Genomic DNA, 24,469 nt, shown 5'->3' with positions numbered 1-24,469 from the left:
CGTATACATATGACCACTGGCCCCTTTTCCTTGTCCTACAAATCTCTGTGCCTCATGAAGATAGACAGTTTTTATATAGAGAGATCTTCTAATATGGAAAGATTCTCATTCATTCAGTAATTCATTGTTTCAGATCAAACTGATATAAATCACAACAACCGAGAGCCTAAAATGACAGGCAATTCATTCAAGAGCTGATCAAGGAAAACAAATGCAGTCTGAAAGCGTGCACGGCTGTCAGGTGACCTCATATATAAGAAATGTTGGGGAAATTTATTATAGAAAAAAGTTATATTAAAAAAAAATGTGGCAAATTTATACACTATACCAAATCCTTAACTTTTTCCCGATTTGGCTTTTTTATTCAATTGTCTATAATATGCTTATCCTAATGTTGTATTAGTAACATTCCTGTTTGTTCGTTTTAAGGTACAGTGACATGTTGACTGGTGGCTTGTTGTAGTCATATGCCAAATCAGACTTTGTATTGGACAGCGCACCCTATTCACAAAAACAGGGTGCTATTTGGAGCAGACATACCAACATGCTCACCGGTTATTCATTCTCAAAAGCCCATGTAGATGATAGTGGGCTCCAGGGCAAAATCAAAACAGAGTACCTACAAAAAGAAATCCTCCATAAGAATACAGAGGGCCCTTCTATATATGTAAAAACAAAAAAGAGACCAGAAGTATCATGCCCAACAAGAATGATATTTTTGAGAAAAAATTGCTAAATTTATTATACATAAAATTACAAAATTAAATGTCCAATATAAAGCAATAGAAAAAGGAGAGAACACAGGGGGCCTGGAATGACATGAACCTGAACACTGCAAAATACTTAAAGCCCCCCAAAATACCACTACCAATAAAAAGCACAGTGCATACGGCTTAGGGTAGTACTAACAATGTTGTTACAGAAACATATATAAATATACGGTATGTCTATACGATTTCTGGATGGATATAGCATATATTGAAATGGAGCCCACCTCTGATTAATTTCAGTGCTTGTTTGCTCTATCCCCTTTTCTCCACTTATAAAACAGAAGAGTAGTGTGATCCAGAGGTGAAGCAAGTAACCATGGGGCACAATAACAAAAATTTAATGGGGCTTTAATCTACCATGACCACCATTAGTGCGTTTAAGAAATGGTAATTGCTCTGTCCCCAGGATCTATCCCACCCCTCCCTTCCTTGGTCTGTTAGTGCTCTGCATTACATGAGATACCCCATTAACAGAGGAGTTGGGCCCCCTCAGCACCATAACATCTGTTATGCCTCCTACCCTGGTAGTCACACCCTTGGGGTAAATCCTTTTCCTTCGTTCACAATGGTGCATTGCTGATGAACAAGTGAGTCCTCCACGGGCGCATACAGTCCAAGGAGAAAGAAAGGGGATAGGACTTACCACCTGACTCATATCACTACCAGTGCTCCCGTGCCAGCTGTATGGAATGGCTGTATGGTACATAGGCCGTTGCATTTCAATTGAGTACCAACATTTTTTTATAACTCCCCATAAGTAGACCTACAGTAGATCCAAGTTCTCAGCAGAGGACTCTGTCATATATCAGTGTGATAAATGGGAAAAGTAAAAAACAAAACCTTTGTTCACATGTATTAAAACGGAATAAGTCCGCTAAGCATATATTCTGTTGTAGATAACCCTTTTTATTCTTCTATTTCCTTTCACATTGACTGGTACAATGAACTTTTCGGCTACACCCTGTTAAAAATCTTCTTGCCAGTTCAAGCCAAGTTGAATGACTTTTCTTCACATGAACCTTCATATTAGCTACTCTTTTCATTGTTACCGAGATGTAATAGAGGAATAAAATGTTTTACAGAGGACACACTAAATCAACTTGTGTAGGAGGCAAAATTGCCTCACATCACAGATTCTAGTTGCAGCAAGGTCATGGAGGCTAGATAGCAATGTTCAGACGAGACGCTAGAAAGCCGTTATTTCATTTAGTGATGGGATGAAGTGATTGAGTTGGTGGCTTCTACTTCCAGGGCTTCAAAATGGACAGTTTTCCTTTGAAAGGACTACAAGGTTTTTATTTTCACCTGATCTAAGAAATGTCAGTAACAAATCAGTTTTGTGCACTGTATATAGCCTAGTGCTCTATTCTTTTTCATTTATAGTGTTGAGAGGGGGGGGTGGACATCTATATGAAGGCATTACTACTAACCCAACATTAATATTGATTATAGATATAATACCCGTTATGTATATAGGTCCAGCCTGAGGCATACGTAGAAGACGTAGAGAATCAAATGGGTCTATTGCCAGTTATACAAGGCAATGGAGGAAGACATCCTTATCTAGCAAATTCCTCTGGGGTTTTTAATCATAGCTATGATGAAGAACCCCAGAGGTTCGAAACGCGTAAGCGTGGTCCCGGGATTTTCATTTTAATTGTTCTGTTTTTTTAAATGACCAAATAAAGCCGATTTATTTTTTTACCGGAGTGCTGGATACACCATTTTTTGTCCTCCTCCATTGCCTTGTATACCTGCTGTCGATTCAGGATTCTTCTTGGAGTATTTTCGAGCACCTGCATTACTTAAGACGTGGAATCAACTAACGCATGAACTAACGCAGTGGAAATGCGGTGAATGAACCTTTGTAATTACCTTTTTCTATGTTTCTATTGCCAGTTGTTGGTTAATACAGAAGAAGTGCCCCCCCATAGAAGGGGCAAACATATAACACAGGTACATCTACACAGAGACCCTGTAGCATTGCTACCTATTGTCCACTAGATTGCATGCATGGGACTGTGATAACAATTTCCTTGGCTCGTAACTACCTATGGGTTCTAACTCTACATAGATATTGCCACATTGGTGAGGAATTTGCTAGATGAGGATGATGCTTTATTATGAGCCCTTGGTCTTTGCAAATTAGCTGGACAACAAGGTACCCACATACTCTTCTTGTACAGGCACCCACTGCTGTACCAGTCTGACCCTGATATAAAGTATGTGAGCCCTTCTTTTAAACATATCCTATAGAGCTCTACAATCAAGATAAGGCTCTGTTCACACTAGTGATTTTTTTAAAGCTGTAGCCTTCGTGCGTTGCCTTGCAAATACCACAAATAAGATTAGTATTTATTCGAGCATCTAAAGAACTCCCTAATAAATAATGACAATGGAAATAATGTTATTTAATCAGAAACTCCCTTTGATAATGAATTACAATCGTCAAGATGGGAAATAATTGGTCGTCCATAACCCTAAATACAGATGACAAGGGATATGTTTTCCATGAATCCTGACTTTAAACTAGTTCTGCTCAGTCTAATGATCCCACAAAGGACTTTCTCCATTTATGCCGTAGTTTGTGTCTATTTTAAAGAGATCTATTTGTGCCATCAATGGCCCGGTAATAAGGGTTGAATGAAGAGTGCAATAATAGCAAGACTGTGCAGTCTCATTTATAGGATGAATAATGTGCCGACTATATGTGTTATTTGGCCAGGGAGACTAATGTTATATTTGGAAACTACTCACGTAAATGCAAACATTGTAATAATTCCTTATGCAAACAGCATAATCTAAGCAATGCTATATTATATGAGAGCTTTATACAATGTGACATTTTCAGCCTAATATATAGTATACAGGGATGGGCTGGCCCACCATAGGACCCTCTGCTAAACTCGAGATCATGATAATGGATCCTATCCCCAAAGATGCTAATGAGGTTTGGCAGTGGGCAACCCCCCTTGGAATCAGTTTCTGCTGGTTTTGTCTGTCTTCTTGACAAACAACCTTGCAGTATAGCCTGATGATATTGATGAAAGATAACTGCATATCTTACACTCTCTTGCTTTGTATAGATTTTTTTTTTCCTCTGGTGAAACCAAAGTACCCCAGTTTTATACGTAAAGTGAATCTCAATCAATGATGGGCTCCACCACTACAGCTGATATATGTGATTTACTGCAAATTATTGGTTGAATCTTATCAGAAACCAATTTCTGAATCAATCTTGATAACTTTTCGGTCACAGTCTGGTTCCTATGATACCCATGGAAAGAACCAATCTGGTGTCACAATTCATCTATAGCACCCTGCTTGCCCATGAGCTCAGTAAGAGACTAGGTACCCAGCTGGCCCCAGGTCTTGGGTTCCATCAAATTGCCTGGTGGTTAATCCTCTGGATAATGTCAGCGGAAGGGGAGCCAACAATAGAGAGATTGGAGATAAAGTTTCTACACGTGACAGCATATGTACAAGGATAATCACGTAGCAGTCAAGCAGGTCAGGGTTCAGTAATGGGAATGTAGCAGACCTGGAGGCATGATACAGAAGCAGTAGTCAGGAGGTTAGTCAGGCAATACAGGGTTTGGTAACGGTGATGTAGCAGAGCTGGGTGCATGGTACAGAAGCAGTAGTCAGGAGGGTATTTAGGCAGTCTAGAGTTCCAAAATGGTGATGTAGCAGAACCAGGTTTGTGGTATAGGGGATTATCCAATAGTCAGTGACAGAAACAGGTCACAACAATTAAGTTCAAAATCAGTATATAACAAAACCTTCTTAGGAACTGGCACTGAGGCTGGCGTGCAGGGGATTTAAATAAAGTGGCGAGCGCTCTGACTGTTGTGGCCATGGGCTCTGCGCATGCACCGCCCAACATCCCTGCCAACCCCGCAGAGAGACTGGCAGCTAGCAGTGAGAGACGGAACTAAACTGCGGCAAGGGGAGTTCATTACATTTTCCAACTAATAAGACAGCGTTCTGTTCGTTTTATCATCATAGAAAATGACCGTTGTCGTTCAGATTAGTCATTATCAGTCATGTTGGCCAAAATATCTCTGCTTCTGTGGCGGCCTTATATACTCTATAACCACCATTTCCAGTCTGCAGTAAAGGCAGCACAATCATGAACAGGGGCTTTAAATATGAAATATTTCCTTATCATTAGTTCAGAACAGTTCAAGGCAAAACAAGGCCACTGGTATCTCACACGTCACTCGTCTTGGCTCCGTTTTGCTGTAGATATCTGACTAACTGCACAGTTTTGTTTAATGCCTGGAACTTTCCCTGCCAGGTGTGAGAACCTTCTCATGGCTCCCATCAAAGATATTTTGCTTTGTTGTGTGCAGTTGGATGTGCCAAGCACCACAAGGACAGAATAAAGACAAACTTAAAAGAACTTCTTCACAATAGCATCTACTCATGGATCACTTACAGCCTTCAAACAAAGCCTCCCGTAACTGACAGCCCCCGAGATAAACTCAGAAACCTGAGCTTGATACTATTTCCACGTAGCTGTACATCAAGAAGGAAAAAGCAATGGAATAAATCTAAGGCTACATTATGGCTTCTTTTATCAGTGTTCACATATCAGGATTAGAAGAAAAAGAAAAATACGGGATGAATCGACCCAAAACTCAAATAAATTGGTTTAAAATCACAGGCTTAAAGCAGACAGGATTCAGATCTGTATAATAGGATCTTCAACTAAAATCCTAGCGTATCTGGCAGTCCTTGGCTTATCTGACAATTCCTCCAATAGGTCAAATCATTTTCCAATTCAATGGATCTGATCATTTTTTCCATTCATAGGGGCATATTTACCAATGCAATTTCTTGGTGTAGTTGCATAGAAAAGGACAGGGGGCGCAGACAAAGGGCCTTATTTATTCTTTTTAACATTTAAACATTTTCCATAAGTGTTGGGGAACAAAAGGAGGGGTAGGATTGCAAGTTGTACAATCTGCAACTAAAGGCCTTATGACATGGGCCAATAATCGGGCAAACGAGCATTCATACGAGTTCTCGTTACCAAATATTGCCCTGTGTAACAGGGCCATAATCAGCCAATGATCGTGCAAATACTCGTTCATCGGCTGATCTGCTTGTTTATGCAGCCATAAATATTATCGCTGTCGGCAGTACATCTCCCTTTGTGTACAGGGAGATGTGCTGCCGACATTATGGAAATGCAGGGGGATGAGCGATCGTAGTAACAATCACTCGTCCCCATACATAACCAATCATTGCTCACAGCAAACGAGTGCCGTTCAAAGAGCTGTCTCATTGATCGGCGCTCGTTTTCACGGCCCATAACAGGCCGTGTAATAGGACCTTTACTTACTAAATATTTCCACCACTTTTCAGGTTTACAACCTAGCATGGCTGAGTAGCTGTGCAATATTCCTCAAATGACTACTCTAAAATTCCAAACTGTTGTACCGCTCGGCGGTATGCCGAGATTCGTGAATATGCCCCAATTTGCATATTGCTACTTTTTCATATTTCTGGTCATATTGCGAGCAAAATGACTTTGTATTAACCTAGCAGTATCGAAAGATATCTTTATTGGTTTAAAGCCAGTGTCCATCTGCCCTAAGATGATCATGTAAAACTTCCATCAACCATGAGATGACTGGCTCCTGAGCCACAATGTTTATATTCTCTGCAGGGAAATCAAAGCGTAACGCTTGTTCCATAGCCAATCACTAAACTTTATGGTAAATTTTCATTTAGTCTGGATGGTTTCCAGTCTGGAGAAGTTGTCTACTGCTCCTGGCTTGAGTAAACTTGAATTATGACACATTATTATCAAATAGACTTACATATGTTAATATAAGATCATCATATGTATAATGTCCTGACATATAAGTGTCAGAGCATTAGATCATGCAGTGCATTTCCCAAGTCTTGGAAACCTGTCCTAAAATAAAACGTTTAGTGTGCACAGCACCCTCATACACAGTCAATGAAGTGAGTTAGCTGAATCTGACAATTTTATGTCCCCATGTCTGTCATGGAAAATTACATACGGTTTAGGCTTTTAAAAGGCATTGTCACCTACACCTTCATACAGTTTATAAATAGATAATCTACATAAAATGTTGAGTAGCTTTGTAAATACATTACATGACTTCTTTTGCTCTGATCCTGGGATACAACCTGCATTATAGTCCTGAGCTGCATTCAAAATTCTGCTGGTTGTCATTGGAAACAGTCAAAAAGTTTGCTGTCAGAAATCATTAATACAGTATCTTAGCTAAGCTCCTATAATGTAATAGGACAGTAAAGATTTTCCTATATCACAATATCATACAGTGCTTGGTGTAAAGATTTCACTTCCCAGGGTGCAAATCACATAAGGATACAGCTTGCTATAGTGTTACAGGCTACTTATGATCCATTTTCTTTTATTTCTAAACCACACAAAAAGAGTATTGCTGTTCATACACAATATCTATACTAACCGAACTAAAATGTAACAGGTTAGATACTGCTGAAGACAAAAACAAGCTAGAACCAATGTGTGTGTGTGTTTTTTATACCGCAAATTATGGTAGCTATCCTGAAATGCTGATCGCCAGGGCTTTTAGCTGCCGGACCTATAGCGATCACTGATCGCTTATAAAAAATACACACATTCTACCCTTTAAAGTGAAGACCAATTTTTCAGGTCAATATTAGCAATCTACAGTTGCACATGAATGGCAATGGTCGCCAACTTCCTAAAACGTTATCTATTGATTACATCAACTGTTTCCTCTACTAGCAAGAGCAATTGTGTAGTATAACACGGCTGCAGTGGGGAAAGCAAATTCCCCACTAGTGTATTTGTCAAGAAAAACACTGCTTAAGCAGCCTGTATTGTGTAAATGGAAGGGGCAACGAGGCTGAGAAGGCATTGCTCATGATGCAATCTTTATTATTCTTTATTTAGTAAAGACACAAAATTACAATTCCCTATTATATATATATATATAAAAGAAATGGACTCCAAAGGTGGAATGAGTGTGTGTGCCTGTGTGCGTACTTTCTGTGCTGCATATGAATTTGCCTCAAATAACGAAGCCCCAGGGCACGCGCTCGTACCTAAAAACATTTGCAATTCTAATTGCATACAGATTAACTGGAAACATATTATGATTAGAAGCGGTATAAATATAAAATTGTCATTCGATACTTCCTCCGATGTAAAGAAAGCGTAGACTGATTGAATACTAGCAAACGTCATCTTTCTGGTGTCATACTGAATTGCTGTGAAGCCCTTACAAATCTTGCCGAGCACTGACCACCCAAGAAGCTCATGTTGGAGATCAGAATTCCTGTAAACAGTCTTTAGATTAACAACTGACGGCTTGTATGGGTGATATAGGAATACATGCATATGTGCTGTTGCTGTAAGGGGGGAATTCAATTGATTCCTTCAAAAGAAAATGAAGGAAAATATTTCAATATCCACAAACCTCTAACAATGTGATAACAAAGCTGAACTCTCGGTTGTAAGTGAAGTATAAGAAATACTGCACTTCCCACTAGTGGTGATACAACTACCTACACATTTCTGCTTCTCCTGTATTATCGCTGTCATGAACAGTGGATATTCCTAGTAATGTAGTTATTTGAGGATGTATCATGGCATAACTAGACCGCTGTTTTGTTCAGGACATCCGGAAAGTTGGGCTCCAGACTCCTTTTTGACAGGCAAAATTGGCATTTATGTAGTGATACCGCCATGGTGATCCCCTTATCACGAGGGTATCACACATTACTGCTTTTGATTTCATTCATTTGTGTTTGCTTTGATGGTTTTGTATATACGTGCACTAATAAAACATAGTTCTTTTAATATATTATGCTAACTTTGTTGAAGTAGACTTCTTGAATTTGGGGTGTGCATAGTATATGGAGTCCTCATATTCCGTCTTCTTCCTCTTGTTTAATATGTGCTACATCCCCCTGATCCCATAGTATTTATAGCTTAACTGGGCAGATTTGCCAGTCTAAGAAAGGTGGGTGATAACACGAATGGGATCTGTAATGGCAGTCATATTGGTTGTCATAACATTTTAAACAGACGATGACAATTCAAGGACCCGTGGTGATTTGGGAATTTTAGGAAGAGAGAATCTTGATTTAAATAATGATTTATGTACGTGTTATACAAAGAAGCGAAAATGCTCGTAAACGGATTGTTCTGGGCATACTGCTCATAATTCCAGATGTCATCTAATGGGGCGCCATACTCCGAGATCTATACACAGTATGTGCTTAGGAGCATGAGAGCCGCCAAACACCCATTCTGATGTGTCAATGAAGAAATGGAATACGGACTGGCTGAGTTAGCCTCCTACATATCAGGGGTGAACATGATGACTGCTATGTTGCCCATTGTTGTGACTGATAATAGCCGTAAGCAAAACATCAATAAGGATCTTAGTATGTTAAACTTGTATCCTTCAATAAAAGCAGTCTGTCCGCACGCAACAAGCTGCGTCTAGGGGAAGGAAAAAAACAAGACGGCAGTGAGGATTGTGGTGTTAAAAGCATTGCGGCCTCTTTCATGTACAGAGTATACAAACCGGATCCGTCCTTTTTTCAAATATTCCCCCAGAGGCAATCCGTATTATTCAAAGCTTAACAGTAACTGCAGAATAATAGATAGCTTGTGACAGAGAGGCAGCGAGCCAGCTGGATATAGGCTATGCTACACTCTTTGCATTAAGTATCTTATATTTTAAGGTGCCATGTTAAACAGCACAGGAGGGGCGACTGAATTCACCTGGTGACACATTGATAAATTTAAAAAAAGTGATTTTAGCAGTTCCAAGTACCTGGCGGGGAATTCTGTCTTTCCACGGTACATATAAAACAGTGATTTTTCAATGGTAGAGTTTGAATAGCTCTGACAGGCAGCGTGTTGAGGTTGTTATATTTAGTAGATTGCAATAGCTGGAATTACACGGAAAAATTTCAGTTTTTAAGAACATTATTTAGAATGAAATATATCACCATTGCAGAGTGAGTTCATTCGGAGGGTTTATTAACTAAATAATCCACTAAACGAAGAAAGGCCATTTCTGGCATGGTAAGCGGGTTCTGCGCTTTTAGTATATGTGCTGCTGAAGCGAGCGCAAGGGTTCTGCACTTTTATATAAATGTAGTTAAAATATCTAAGCACATGTAGTGATCTAAATTCCACATATTCATGGTTTTAACATCTAGTTCCTGCAAGATGGTCAATGTCTAGTCTTTAGGCATATGTCACATAGGATACATCCAAGGAGAGCAATACTTCCCCAAATAAGAACGCTGTGTATTTAAATAATGTTACCATGCAGTGCTAAATAGCAGGAGGATACAGGGCCAACATATTACTTCCATATAGTGCCTACATAATGGCTTTTTATAGTGAACACATGACAGGGTCCAAATTATAGTGTTACACTACATAAGCGTGCCTTAATAATATACTGTTTAACACTATGTTTGGTGGGGACATGTTGGTAGATGACAAGTGAACACATTTGAACACAATTAATATTATTCTAGTTGGTTAGCACACTAGACATCCTTTTTTTTTTTTTAGACTTTTCACAAAACGTCACCTACATGAAGCGAAGACATCTGTTTGTAAATCATTAAGTGACATCTTTGCTAACAAAGAGTACTCTCCCGCCAGTGCTCATTGGACACAGGCAAAGGCAAATAGCAAAGTTAAAATGTAATGATCACCTGCAGGGATTGCATCTGATAAGTAGCTCTTTTGATATTGACATTGTCTTGTATGTCTTGGCTCCAAACCATGTTCACTCTAAGATATATACTCCAGCGTTTATTTTGTGACTTTTATAAATTAAATTACTGATGCATAGAATCCTGTGAAAACATGTAAAGTGCACTACAAGTAATCACCACCAGGTGTCATCCTATTTTGATTACTAATGACATAATTTGTATATCATACAGAGCAGTATTTGTATATACAGTCCTTTTTATTTTCACATGTAAAAGCAATGCTGCATTTTATAGGGTAAAATTGGGTCTTAAAAATGTTATCGTAAATTCACGAACTCCAAATCTAAAATAGCTTTCTCTATATCACAGTGCCCTATAGACTTCCTTCGTGTCTCTAAATTCTTGTACTGTTTCCTGTACTGCAGCCTTGTTGGTTACAGCACAAAGACAGACTGGATTTTTCTTAGAGTTCATCCAAAGATAACATTGAAGTTGAAACAAAGGCCTTGATTTATACATTAGGGAAATAATTGTTTTGCTGACACATCACCTAATGTCAGAAGACATTAGGAATTAGCAGTAGGGAAACTCTGTCAAACTCAGCAATACAGGAATTCCTTTAAAGAGACTGTCACCACATTATAAGTGTCCTATCTCCTACATAAGGAGATCGGCGCTATAATGTAGGTGACAGCAGTGCTTTTTATTTAAAAAAAACGATCTATTTTCACCACTTTATTAGCGACCAATTGGTCTAAAGTAAAAACACGCCCACTTGGGCATTAAGCAACACATTAACATAAATCTAAAATCGCTAATAAAGTGGTGAAAATAGATCGTTTTTTTAAAATAAAAAGCACTGCTGTCACCTACATTATAGCGCCGATCTCCTTATGTAGGAGATAGGGCACTTATAATGTGGTGACAGAGCCTCTTAAAGACTCTTTAGTGAAACTAGGCCACTGAATGCTTCCGCTTCTCCTGCAGTGGCTCCCGTTTTCCGCCACAGTCCTGCTAATTTGGGCCGTGGCTCTCCTGCTCAGACTGGATAGCAGCGTCAGGTTGCTAGGCAACTGGCACCCGGAGAGGACATCAGGCCTGGTGGCCTATTTAAAGGGGAGTTCTGCTGCCATGCATTGCCTGTTTACTGAGGCTCATACAAGTTCCCGGCTCCTGTCCTATTTGATCCTGATATTGACTTCTTATTGACGCTGACCCTGACCTAAGCCTTGTTTCTGGATATCGCTCCTGTCTCGTCCTCTGGATTGTTCACCTGGAACCTGTTGTCCTACTCCTGGCTCTGACTTTTGAATACGTTCCTGATGACACTCCCATCTCTGACCAGACGCATCCTAATTGCACTCCCGGAGGCGACCCTTGATTCCATGCCAGACTACACTATTACTGCATCTACACTACTACTGCAAATCCGTAACTATTCTGGGTACCGCAACCTGGGAATCGTCCTGCAGCACAGTCCATACCTTCTTGCGGGGGTTAAGGGTGAAAACCAGGGGATCCTATAGACTACACCACAGTCTAGGCAGCACCAAAGAAACTACGGCTTAGAGAATCTACATCTCCTGCACATGACCTGGCAGTTTCATCTACTGAAGACCAACTGCTATGTCCCCCTATCAAATATAGTTTGACATGTACATTATCAATCTTCTCTAATCCTTGTGGATGCATGCCTTTAACATTATAGCAAATATAGAAACCTTTCCTGTTGGCGTGCCTGTGCAGGACACATCCAAAGGAGATCAGGTTGTTTACTAGGCACAAAAGGCCAATAGTATACATCCAGCAAATTCAGCCGTATTCCTTCCTTGACGGTACTGCCTCCTAGTCTCTGTTTGATGAGGAGTCTTAACCTGCACTTCTCCAACTAGAAGCTTTACATCTTAAAGATATTGATGCCTGTTGATGGGCGAAACATTTAAGCGAGGGTAATTGTTCAATGTCCTATAAAAACTGAACTAGGGGGCATAATTGCAACTGCCTCAGAATGCCAATTAGAGAATCATTACAGATGCCCCTTGACTTTTTGAAACCGCACATCATAGAAGTGTGTCACATGACCCCTCTCAGTTCTGCTGATTGGTTGTTCTCAAAAGGAGAAGTTCTGAGATATATTACAGGTCGCACATTGGGAAGCAGTTTAGTAACCAGTTCAGCATTACTACGCCAACTTATAGTTATAATAATTGTACCTGTCCAGGTGATTGGTTCACTTTAAGTAATGGGCGCCGTCTCTGATGCTGTGATCCTTTGTCAAACACAGTCGTTATAGTCTCTTCAATTTCTGAGAAATACATTAATACATTGTTCTTTAAAACAAAATAAGGAAATCTGTGAGAAATTTGCCTGAAAGGACATTAAATGATATAAATGCTGCAAAATATGGCGAATATTCAGTTCAGTAATCATTCTCATCTGATTTATTGTTTTTTTTCGCCTCTTTTTTGTTTTGGCAGGATCCGAATGCTGGAATTGTTCCCAGAATGCAGGAACCAGGCTCCATACCAAGTGCAGGCCCAGGGCCTACTCCTCTCACAGCTAATGGCTACATACGAAATGCAATCTTGAAGGAGCAAATAATGAGGCGGCAGCAGGTTTGTAAAACATTTTCTTTACTTCTCACCTTGATAAAATAGGTGTACAAAATGTTTTTAAAAATTCAACTTGCATCCTAAGGCTTGTGCACAGGTTGTATCGTAGTACTGAGATAATAACACAATAATAATAAGAATACACTACAATAATGTGAATAATCGAGAACAGGAGAAATGGGAAAAACTTTGCGTTTTGCGTCTCAATTAATGAATGTATTTTCTAATAATTTGTATAAAAGTTAATAAACTATACAAGGAAAAGAATTAAAGGGGTATACCAAGAACAGACATTGAAGACTTATCTGTAGGATACGCCATAAATATCTGATTGGTGGCGGTTGTTTACTAGGAACAAGAGGCCGAAAGTATACATCCAGCAATTATAAGGAGAGGTCCTGTGTCCACTGTTGGTGGTTTGAAGTAGGGGATCATATTAAAAGTAGATGGGAAAGTCTCCCGCTTATGCATGCGACACTCTCCATTTTAGTTAATGGGAGATACAGCTCAGCTGTTTTTGTAAATCCCATAGACTTGTAACGCGAACCTACACTAATGTATCACGGAGTGACATAAACTACAATTACATAAACACTTCCCTAAAATATCATTAATCTGATCATAAGTTTACAGGACAGCAGAAAAGTCAATTTCACCACCAATGCCCTAAAAGCCTAATAACAGAATATAGTCTATCATTTAGTAGACAGACAAAGTCTATCATGCCTGAAGAGTAGTATCTAATCCTTCCAGTTCGAATCCCTAGTCCTGTATCTAAATACGCTGGCCAAGGCACCCATTGCACCCATCAACCAGGGAACATGCCCCGCCATCACCGCCTCAGCTACACCTCTGCGTGCCCATAATCTGCTAAAATTTAAAGTTCAGGGCATTTCAATTGTGTATGAATAGTACATGATAGAGACAAATCCACAATGTGACCCCCTCTATGCACAAGTGCTAATGGCTGCCGCACTCCTCCTTGGTAATAGTGCAATATAACCAGATTTCCCCAGATTATACACAAAGCTAAATGATTAACCGTTGTCTGTATGATATTAATGGATGTTTATTCTTGAGATACAAGAGTTAACAAATGACCTTCTTCTGGTGTCTGCTCTATCAGAGATGTCATTCAGTATTGCTGACCACACAAGGCTACAGTGACCTTCTACGGGGAAGCAATTGTAATGCATTCAAGACGTATCTAAAGTAGGCCAGTAGAGCTCCCTTCCAGATTCACATATGCTGTATCTGTTGAAATGAGCACGGGATCAGCTGCCAATATTGACTTCCAGGAAAGCTATATTCTGCCCCAATATATGCAGTATAGTATGTATTATATATGTATTATACAGTAGTATGGTTGCAATTTACCACTGTACATATCCGTTTAGGATATCCATTATTGCTCATGGGGGACAGCAGAAAAGTGGGGACTGTCCCTAAATTGGTACTGTGTGTCACTTGTTCGGGGGCCACAATCTACCAGTGAATGGATACACAGAATTGGGATGAATCTAGAATAAATGGCCACAATTTGTCATGCTGATGTAACAATTGAAATGAGATTGAATGATATTGAGAAAAGTTGATGGCCTGAAGCACTCAACATTAGGATAGGCAAGATAAAAAATCTCTTCACAATTAAACAACCCTTGACTTTTTTTTTTTTTTTATAGAGAAGGGAAGGATCAGAATCCTGCAAGGGTACCAGTGTGACTTTATACATATGAGTGGCTTAAAGGAGTATTCCAGTCATATCAAGTGACAGCATATCTTAGCAGTATGCCATCATTTGCAATTACTTGTATACCCCTTTAATTTTTTTTCTACCAAACATTCAAACAAGGACCTATTTCTTGATAACATAAGTATAGGTTCACCTTGAGTCAAACACAAACCTAACTGTGTATATTAGAGAAGTAGATACATAGCAGTTCCCTAATATACTTCATATTTCAGACTCGCTCTCCCTTTATGAGGTTGAACAATCCCATCTCCTGACTGTAAACTGCAGATGATTATATTAGGCTGTGTAATGTTACATTGTATTACATTATATTTTTTATTTCAGGTAAAACCCAGGCCAAATATGATGAGTATGACGCCTGAGCAACGCAGTGCATTTGTAGCTCAGCAGATGAACCAATTTCAAAGTAAGTGGAAAACAAATATATTAACTTACAACAAGACAACTGTCTTCTATATCGCATATCATAATCTGAATCATGTTTTTATCGGTTTCTGGTATTGTAATCTTATTTCAGAAGTCATTAGGACACAGTTTCTATTCTCCGAGCAGAAGATACTAGGAATCCGATGAATATATATTCTACAAGTTTGCTTCATTGCAAATAGAGACATAGTTATAGGGGTGCAGGTGCAGAACTACTGGGGCCCAAAGTCCCTTCTGTCACATAAGAAGACACCAGTATTATAAATGGCACATGGGTGCGGGATCGGTTTCAGATTTTGAATTTGGGCCCAGGTACTTCAAGTTATACCTCTGATATCAAATGTTTTTTCATGGTTATGAATATGTATATTACAAAGCCATTAAGAGCACAAATACCTTATGGTATTTAAATGTGTTCCGGCTACATGGCCATTCATTAAACGCTGATGACCAGCTACGGTGTAAAATATTGGTCTTCGGGAAGTAAATCGTTTGTTTTTTTTAATTAGGAAGGTGGGTGTTTGTTGAGGTCCTGCAGTTTTCTAAGGCTTAGTTTACACATCGCAGTTGAAATGCGTTTTCTGCTGCACTTTGAGCGCAACGTAAAAACCCAGCCTAAAGCTGAATGAGGTTAGATGAGAACACTTACAAGATGAACATATCTACAGATTTTCATTTCCATTGACCATAAAGATTAAGCCACTTACCACCATTAAGGACTAAAAATACAGTGCACGCACTTAGAGACCCCGCTAACAGGAATCCAAGGTTCATTTACTGGCAAATATGACAGTATTGGGAATTAACACCCTATTTTATCAATTACTGAGCATCAACAGAAAGATTTTGTTGTGATTCAGAACAGCGAAGCCCTGTCATCAAATTGTAATGGAACATAATTCACTGCCAGGAACTTGACAATTTTTTGGATGATATATTGTGAAAGCAGAATCAAATCCCCTGTACTGTGCAGCCCTCAGTAAATAGACATATGTAGGATTTATTCAACAGACTAGGTGGTTTGATTGCTAGTGTAATAATTCTACCTATGCTGATAGAAAACTGCTCTTCACTAAATTCCGGGTAAGCTTTTGGTGGGCTGGTGCTTATACACAAGAGCCAATCTGAACAAGCAGAGGTACAGTGACAAAGCTGCCGCCTCATGAGCCCATATTGAAACATGAGGTGGATTTTATACCACCTAACAATGCTTGTAAGTTGTGTAACTAAGCAGCAATCACTGGTCAGTGCTCTGCTTTAATAGAGCAGCGCTAAAAAGCTTCCAAACTTTATTCCATAATGAGAAGGTTTGGTACAAATGGTCCATAAGTAGTGATTTACTTTTTAAGTGTACTGGATTTCTATTTTAGCTACTGATTACTGTTTCTCATTGGTCTCTTATAATTTCCTTATCTCCTGTAATATTTTGATGTACCTGTTATGATATATGTTTTTTTTCATTTATATACTTTTTTATTGGTTATTTCAGACATAGATTTTAAAAAAAATCCCCAAACCGGGGAGAAAAACAAACAAAAATAAATATGTGTAACAACTCCCGTTATCTTAGTTGTGTTGTAACTGGAAAGTGTCAGCTACCCGACTAGATATTAAATATTTATCATTGTAATATAAGTTATTAATTCTAATATACTATAAAATATTTTAACCTGCTTTTTCTATTGTAGATATCCCCCAGACACTTCGAACAGACTGTGTCCAGCCTATGCCAACGCCTCCCCAAGGGCATCGAATAATCACATCAACACAAGGGATGATTCAGACAAACATGGGTGCTGGCATAACACCAACAACAATGAATCAAAATAGTGGGTCCATGGTTATGATGAATGCTGCAAAGCAGCAAGGATTATTTCCAGCATCTTCAGATTTCAACATGCCACTTAGACAAAACCAGAATGCACTTAGTATGAGTTCTGGCTATCAAACTGTGCATAGCCAGCCTAATGTACGACCTGGAATGACCTTGTCTGGACATACCACCAGTTCATTAATAAATCATTCTGCGGCTCAGCAACATTTACGGCAGTCCAACATATCAAGAATCCCGAATGTCTATGCCAACCCTACTACTCAGATGTGGACTCAAAGTGGAGTTTCAAGAATAACCGGTCAAAATCAAATGGATCCCAGTTTGCAGCAATTTTCTAACAATCCGCTGTTCACCAAACAAAATGTCAGACCAAATATGGCAAGCCAGCAATATCCTCACCAGGGAGTGGTTCCTCCAAACCAGATTGCTCCTGGGGTTCAAATTAGACAAATGCAAAAACTTGGTCTGTCCCAGGCAAATCAAGGTGTAGGGTCTCTAAACAACCCTAATATTGTGAACAGTTTGTCCCGGGGACAGCTAGCAGCTCTTAATGCTATGAAAGCAATGCCTCAAGGTGTTTCCTTTAACCAAATGAACCCTGGTCAACTTGGTCCCCCTTCTTATGGGCCAACATCAGTCCAAACAGCTGAAACCTATGATCGGATAAACTCTGCGGCTGAGCTCCATCAGTATGATTTTGTTGCAGCTCAGAACAGTTCAGTCCTTTCAGCGAATTGTAATGAAGCGGACTTCATTGATTGTCTAATGAAGGGCGGCAGTGGAAGTAGTAATGATGAAGACTGGCTAAACAATTTGACAATTCTTGATGATATTTTGGGACAGCACAATCAAAACTCCGGTCCTGTGTAGCCCTCAGCAAATAGACATATGTGGAATTCATTCAAAAGACTTGAAATCAATTGTTTAAACACTGAGGTCAACCCAGAGGTTAATATCGGCAGTTGTTTTCTGATGCTTGTAAATATTTAAATATTTTTTAAATTATGTTTTTTTGCAACAATAAATAGAAGTATTGCTACTTCTGTGCGTGACTGTATATAAAATTATAGCATAATGTTTTGTTACATTATAGAGTTTTCATTTCTAACACCTTGTTTTAAATATGCAAATATCATTAGTTTCAGTAATACTATGTATTACAATATGAAAAATTGTTATGTTTTTTGACATAACAAAATGTAGGGGGTGACAAAGCAAACTGAATGCAATGCATGCCCATGTATTTTATTTCCTAATAATATTGCAAGTTCGTGATAATATGGCCCTAAACAAAATGTGATCGCAAAAATGAAATCTACAATTTGGCAGGAATTGACTGATTAGCATACAGGGTTGCCAACCGACAATAGAAATGAAAGGGGACTCCTTTCCCTTATGCCCTATAAGGGCATGTTAAGCTGATAGAGGATGCCTCTATTAGCTGCAGCTCAGAGCTGGGTCAAATGCCCCCTATCCATTAAGATCGATTGATACTTATTCATTTCAATAGTTGACAAGTAATGCTTGTCACCAAGAAATCCGAAACATGAAAATGGGTTGTCCGTCTAACTTCAGATACTAACAGACTGTAACAAACAGGAATTTAATAGTGGTCTGTAAACCTATCCTAATGCCACTTTTTTTTTTTTTTTTTTAAATGAAATTATTACTTTTTTTCCCAAAAAATTAAAAAACTAAAATAAGGTACAAAAGCAAATTTGGCTGTCAGGTTTAATAATATGCTTTGTATAAATATGCTTTGGTCTAATGTCCTTAGCAGTAGTGCAGACCAGAGGCGTAACTTGAAGCTCCTGGACCCAATGCAACATTTTTAATAGGGGCCCCCACCTACCATGTGCCATTTGTAATACTGGTGTCTTCTTATGCGGCAGAGGAGCATTTGAGCCCCCCTCAGGCACCAGAGCCTGGATGCAACTACTATCCCTGCATTCCTCTAGCTACGCCCCTGGTGCAGACCCTTTTTCTACCACTCTTATAAAATAATTAAAAACCTGAAGATGACATTGTTTACCAAAATACAATTTATTGCACTTACAGTTAAAGAAGAATTGACCAAATATTCAGCTCAATAATCCATCTGTGTAAAAATTGCTGAGAAAAAACAAAACATTGTTGGTTTGCACACCTCTGTATATATTTGTAGTATAAAGGCAACTGGTTTCTGGGTTTAAGGCTTTTTACCAGTTGTTTTACTGAAAAAAATTGTTTCAACGAAAAGCCTAGACATTGATTTTGTCGATTTTGTCTATGATGTTTTCTGTCAGCTAATATTGTCCGCTGTATATTTAAGAGTCTGTTTATAAAAAATCCACTGTACTGTAAACCTATAAATGTTCATACTTTTTGTGTAATCATATTTTAATAGTCACACCATATTTCTGTAATACATTTGTAATATAATGTCTGCATCAAGCACAGAATCAATGATGTTTTTCTTCATACCATAATAAAGAGCCAGGGAAATAAATTGCTTTCTGCATTTAATGTTGTAAATATCTCGGGAGGTCATCTAATAGAAGCAGATTTAAAAATCTATTCCAGGAGGCCCCCATAGAATTCAGTCACTATTACATCATTGTTTACTGATTAAAATCATGTATCTAAAAATATCTATTTTCTTCGCGATTCTAGTGTGTTTTCTTTTGCCCACCCATCTATAGGCGCCACCCTTATCTGGGGAGACTAATACCTCTATTCATCAATGCAAGAAGTGCAGTAAAGACTGATACAGACAGAGGCGAATTAGACTGTTTTTCTAATCCTGGACAACCCCTTTAAATTGGCAACCAGCGCTCAATTTCCCTGTGGCGCCACCACAGGGCAAATATAGCATTGCACAGTATCAATTGAAATCAATCCATGTATTGCACAAATAATTGGGAGTTGCGACCTCCAATATGAGATCTCCACACTGGCTAATAGAGGAAGGTTTTGGATAGGGTATCTACCTCTATTAACCGCTTAGTGAACACCAATATGCCTTTTCACGGTGGTCACTAAGGGGTCTTAGGCTAGGCCGTCTCCTTTTCACAGCGGCCCAGCCTAAGTCCTGCCCGGGTGTCCCATGCAGGGTGGAGCGGGTGCTCGTCTGTCTGACGACAGCCGGGCTTCTGCTTCAACGGTAGCGATCGAAGTTTACTTCGAACGCGGCCGTTTAACCCATTAAATTCTGTGGTCAATAGCGACCGCGGCATTTAACTTGTTTACAGAGGGAGGGAGCTCCCTCTCTCACCAATCGGCGGCCCACAAATGCAATCGCGGGCCTCTGATGGGGTACTATGGCAGCCGGGGGCCTGATACAGGCCCCAGTTCTGGTCTGGGTATATGACTATTAGGACGTGCCGGAGGCACATAAAAAACCTCTACATATGTGGCATGTCCTATTAGATTGCCTGTCAGATTTACACTGACCGGCAATAATGCTTTGGTATACTAAGTATACCAAAGCATTATAGCAGCGATCTAAAGATCGCAAAGTGAAGTTCCCTAGTGGGACTAAAAAAATAAGAAATAAATGTTAAATAAAAATTTATAAAAATAAAATTAATAAAGATTACAGTAAAAAAGTGGTTATATTTAGTAAAAGTGTAAAAAATTGATATATGATATACGATATCGCCGTGACCGTAATGACCCAAACAATAAAGTTAATATGTAATTTAAACCGCAAGATGAACACCGTAAAAAAACCTGCAAAAAACATTGCCCCCTAAAAAAGTCGTAATAAAAGTTAATCAATAAGTCCCATGTACCCCAAAGCAGTACTAATGAAAACTAAGTCTCGTTCCGCAAAAACAAGCCCTCATATCATAGAATAATGGCGGAATTTCAGGGGTTTTTCCTATTTCCGCCCAACAAAAAAAAAAAGTTACTCAAAAAATGATATGTACCCCAAAATGGTGGCATTAAAAAGTACAACTAATCCTACACAAAAAAAAGTCCTCATACTGCTATGTCGACAGAAAATAAAAAAAGTTATAGCTCTATGAATGCGACTATAGAAAAACGCAAAAAATAGCTTGGTCATTAGGGCCTAAAATAGGCTGGTCACTAAGGGGTTAAAGCGGTTTTCCAGCCAGTAACTATTGATGGCTTATCCTCAGGTTAGATCATCAATAGCGGATTGGTCGGGGTCTGACGCCTGGGACCCTCGCCAATCAGCTGTTTTGAAGGGGCTGCAGTACTCGTACGAGCGCTGCTTCCTCTTCATTTCTTCTTGCTCACTGTGAATCTTCAACACGCATTTAGCGGCGATTCACAGGTATTGCAGTCTTTTCTCCCATTCTTTTATATCATTAAAAACTTGCACAGTTGTGGGGAATTCTAAATTGTACAAGAAAGCTGTTTTTCCCTAATAAGAACATAATATTAGGGGAACTTCTATTTATGCACCTTTCCAGCATATTATTTAAAGTGGCTCCAAAGGGGAGTTACCATATTACTAGAGAAGCTGTAAATTGGACTCTATTTTACGAATATAATGGATACATTAGCCATAATTGGGATATTATTATCAGGTTTGGAAGTGGATCTTGATGATCATCATGATGTATTCCTAAGAGAATGAACCGTAGACAAAGCAGTCCCTAAAACACTAAAAAATGTGAACTCATCACAAACAGGCTCCAAAGTAATACCCGTCCTATTTCTGTCACTACCACTGCAACAAAGATCAATAATGCTGACCAATATAAAGATAAGAAATATCTCCCACAACTCTGTTTAGGCTCCGTTCACATGCACAGACCATATGCATTCGGCGTATGCCAAAAGAGCACGCTTTTGACATACGCCAGGCCAATATGCATTGACATAGATTTTTTTCTGTATAGGAAAAAGGGGTCTGAAAGACTTTGCTATTCGGAGACATTCAGTAAAAAACATATACCACTGCGGTATATTTTGTATTTTTTTTCAATGGTAGTTAATGGGCGACGTATGCTATTGGATGCCTATACAGAGGTATATGTCGCAGCTTTCCATCTGAGGTTTATGTCAAGACATCTACCTGACATATCCCGCTGATAATAAGTAAAAACGAGATGTGAACAGAGCCTTATTGCCATAAGCAGCTTTCAGCACATCTGGCAGCAGCTTATCTACTAGTGGAATTAAGAATCGGACTTCTTGAAATACTTGTCTATTTGAACAGTGGGACAATTGGCCTGTCCTCATAGATATGAGGTTGTGTATTGGTCCCTTCAAAATTATTGGAAGCCAATGTGTATAGTCAACTCAAAGTACTTGAGCTATGCAAGTTTGGTCACCATCTACTAAAATGTTTATTAAAGGGAACCTGTCACCAGCATTTCACCTATTGAATTCTAGTCACCCCTCGCTGGCCACGGCTGTCAAAAGTTCATTGCCATTATACCCTTTTCTAAACTCCCCCGACCGTAAATAACGGTCTGCAAACATTTTGCTCCTTTTATGATATTAATCTGGCAGTCTCGTTCGTTCCTCTTCTTATGCGCGCTCACCAACGAAAACTGGCCTGCCCTGAATGCAGAAATCTCATCTGAGATAGCGCACATGCCCCCGCCATGTATGGTCTGACACCCTTCCCTGCTTCGTCCGGGGAGACTCAAATCTAGTTACTGCGCATGCGCCGCTATGGTGTCCAGTTGTGCGCACGCATCTGAACAGGACATCGATGCACAAGTGCGGGATTTCGTGAATGCTTTGGGGAGGCGAGGAGCTGTCAATCAAAAGTAAGGAGGTGGGGTAAACTCGGAAAGACTTGAGGATTCTTTTATACTCATTAGTATACGGCACTAGAACACTAAAAAACTGAATACTAAAGTACAGAGCCGACTTAGAATATAATTATAGTTTACATTAAAAAAAAAATTCACCCATCACCACCAGGTATTGCTGGTTTAACCAGCCTATTTTTGGCCTTAATGACCAAGCATTTTTATGTTTTTTCGATCGTCGCATTTAAAGAGTTCTAACTTTTTTATTTTTCCGTCTACATAGCTGTATGAGGACTTTTTTTTGGGCGGGATCAGTTGTGTTTTTTAATGGCACAATTTTGGGGTTCATATAATTTTTTGATTAACTTTTATTAATTTTTTTGTTCTATGCGTTTTAAATTTACGGCGTTCACTGTGCGGCGTAAATAACATGTTTACTTTATTCTATGCATCGGTACGGTTCCAACGATACCACATATGTATAGGTTTTATATGTTTTACTACTTTTGCACAATAAAAACACTTTTGAACTAAAATTTTTTGTTTTTGCATCATCCCTTTCCAAGAGCCATAACTTTTTTTATTTTTCCGTCAAGGTAGTGATATGTGGGCTTGTTTTATGCTGGACAAAACATTGTTTTCATTGGTAATTTTTTCTGGGCTCATGGGACTTATTGATTAACTTTTATTATTACTTTTTTGGGCGCCAATGACAAAAAATGCAATTCCAGCAACAGTTTTTGCGGATTTTTTTTACCGCGTTAACCTTGCGGTTTAAATTACATGTTAACTTTATTGTTATCAAATAAAACCACTTTTTAATGGAAAAAATGTTTTGTTTTTTAAACTGTAATCTTTATTAATAATTTTTATTTAACATTTATTACTTATTTTTTCAGTCCCACTAGGGAACTTCACTATTCGATCTTCTGATCGCAGATATAATGCTTTGGTATACTTAGCATACCAAAGCATTACTGTCTGTCAGTGTAAACCTGGCAGGCAATCTATTAGGACGTGCCCCATGCACGGCCTAATAGACATATAGCCAGGGCAGGCCTGGGGGCATTTTAAAGGCCCTAGGCTGCCATGACACCCCATCAGAGGCCCGCGATTGCATTTGCGGGCCACTGATGGGTGACAGAGGGAGCTGCCTCCCTCTGTAAACAAGTTAAATGCTGCGGTCACTATTGACCGCAGCATATAATGGGTTAAACAACCACAATCAGAGTAAACTTTGATCACTACCGTTGGAGCAGGAGCCCGGCTGTCGTCAGACAGCCAAGTACCCGCTCCAGCCTGCACGGGATACCCGTACAAGACTTAGACTAGACTGCTTTGAAAAGGCGGCGGCCTAGCCTCAGGCCCCTTAGTGACCGCCGTGAAAAGGTGTATTGGTGGTCACTAAGGGGTTAATAGAGATGCTGGCCCCCCTTACCTGCTTAGCTGGGAGAGGGACTTGGGCGAGACATTTACCCCTGAACAAAAGGAACGCCTGTTAACCATGACGCATAAGTCCTCTTTGGCCAGCAGATTTCAGGAGGCAGGGTTCAAGATTCTGTCCCGTTGGTATAGGGTGCCTTCCAGATTGCATGCAATGATCCCGGCGGCCTCGC

General features: G+C 39.3%; 1 protein-coding gene across 1 annotated transcript in view; it reads left to right on the top strand.

Annotated features, from left to right (window-relative positions):
* MAMLD1 (mastermind like domain containing 1) overlaps nucleotides 1-19,713 on the top strand; it is a 177,465-nt gene extending 157,752 nt beyond the window's left edge. The window contains exons 3-5 of the mRNA XM_075835880.1: nucleotides 12,989-13,126; nucleotides 15,201-15,282; nucleotides 16,991-19,713. Of these exons, the coding sequence (XP_075691995.1) occupies nucleotides 12,989-13,126; nucleotides 15,201-15,282; nucleotides 16,991-18,006 (1,236 nt within the window). The 3' untranslated portion in view covers nucleotides 18,007-19,713. The remainder of the gene's footprint in view (nucleotides 1-12,988; nucleotides 13,127-15,200; nucleotides 15,283-16,990) is intronic.
* The last annotated feature ends 4,756 nt before the right edge of the window (nucleotides 19,714-24,469 follow it).

This window comes from Rhinoderma darwinii, chromosome 8, assembly GCF_050947455.1.
Source record: "Rhinoderma darwinii isolate aRhiDar2 chromosome 8, aRhiDar2.hap1, whole genome shotgun sequence".
Lineage (NCBI taxonomy): Eukaryota > Metazoa > Chordata > Amphibia > Anura > Rhinodermatidae > Rhinoderma > Rhinoderma darwinii.
The sequence above is the reverse complement of the archived record's forward strand: the minus strand, read 5'-3'. Positions and strand labels throughout refer to the sequence as shown.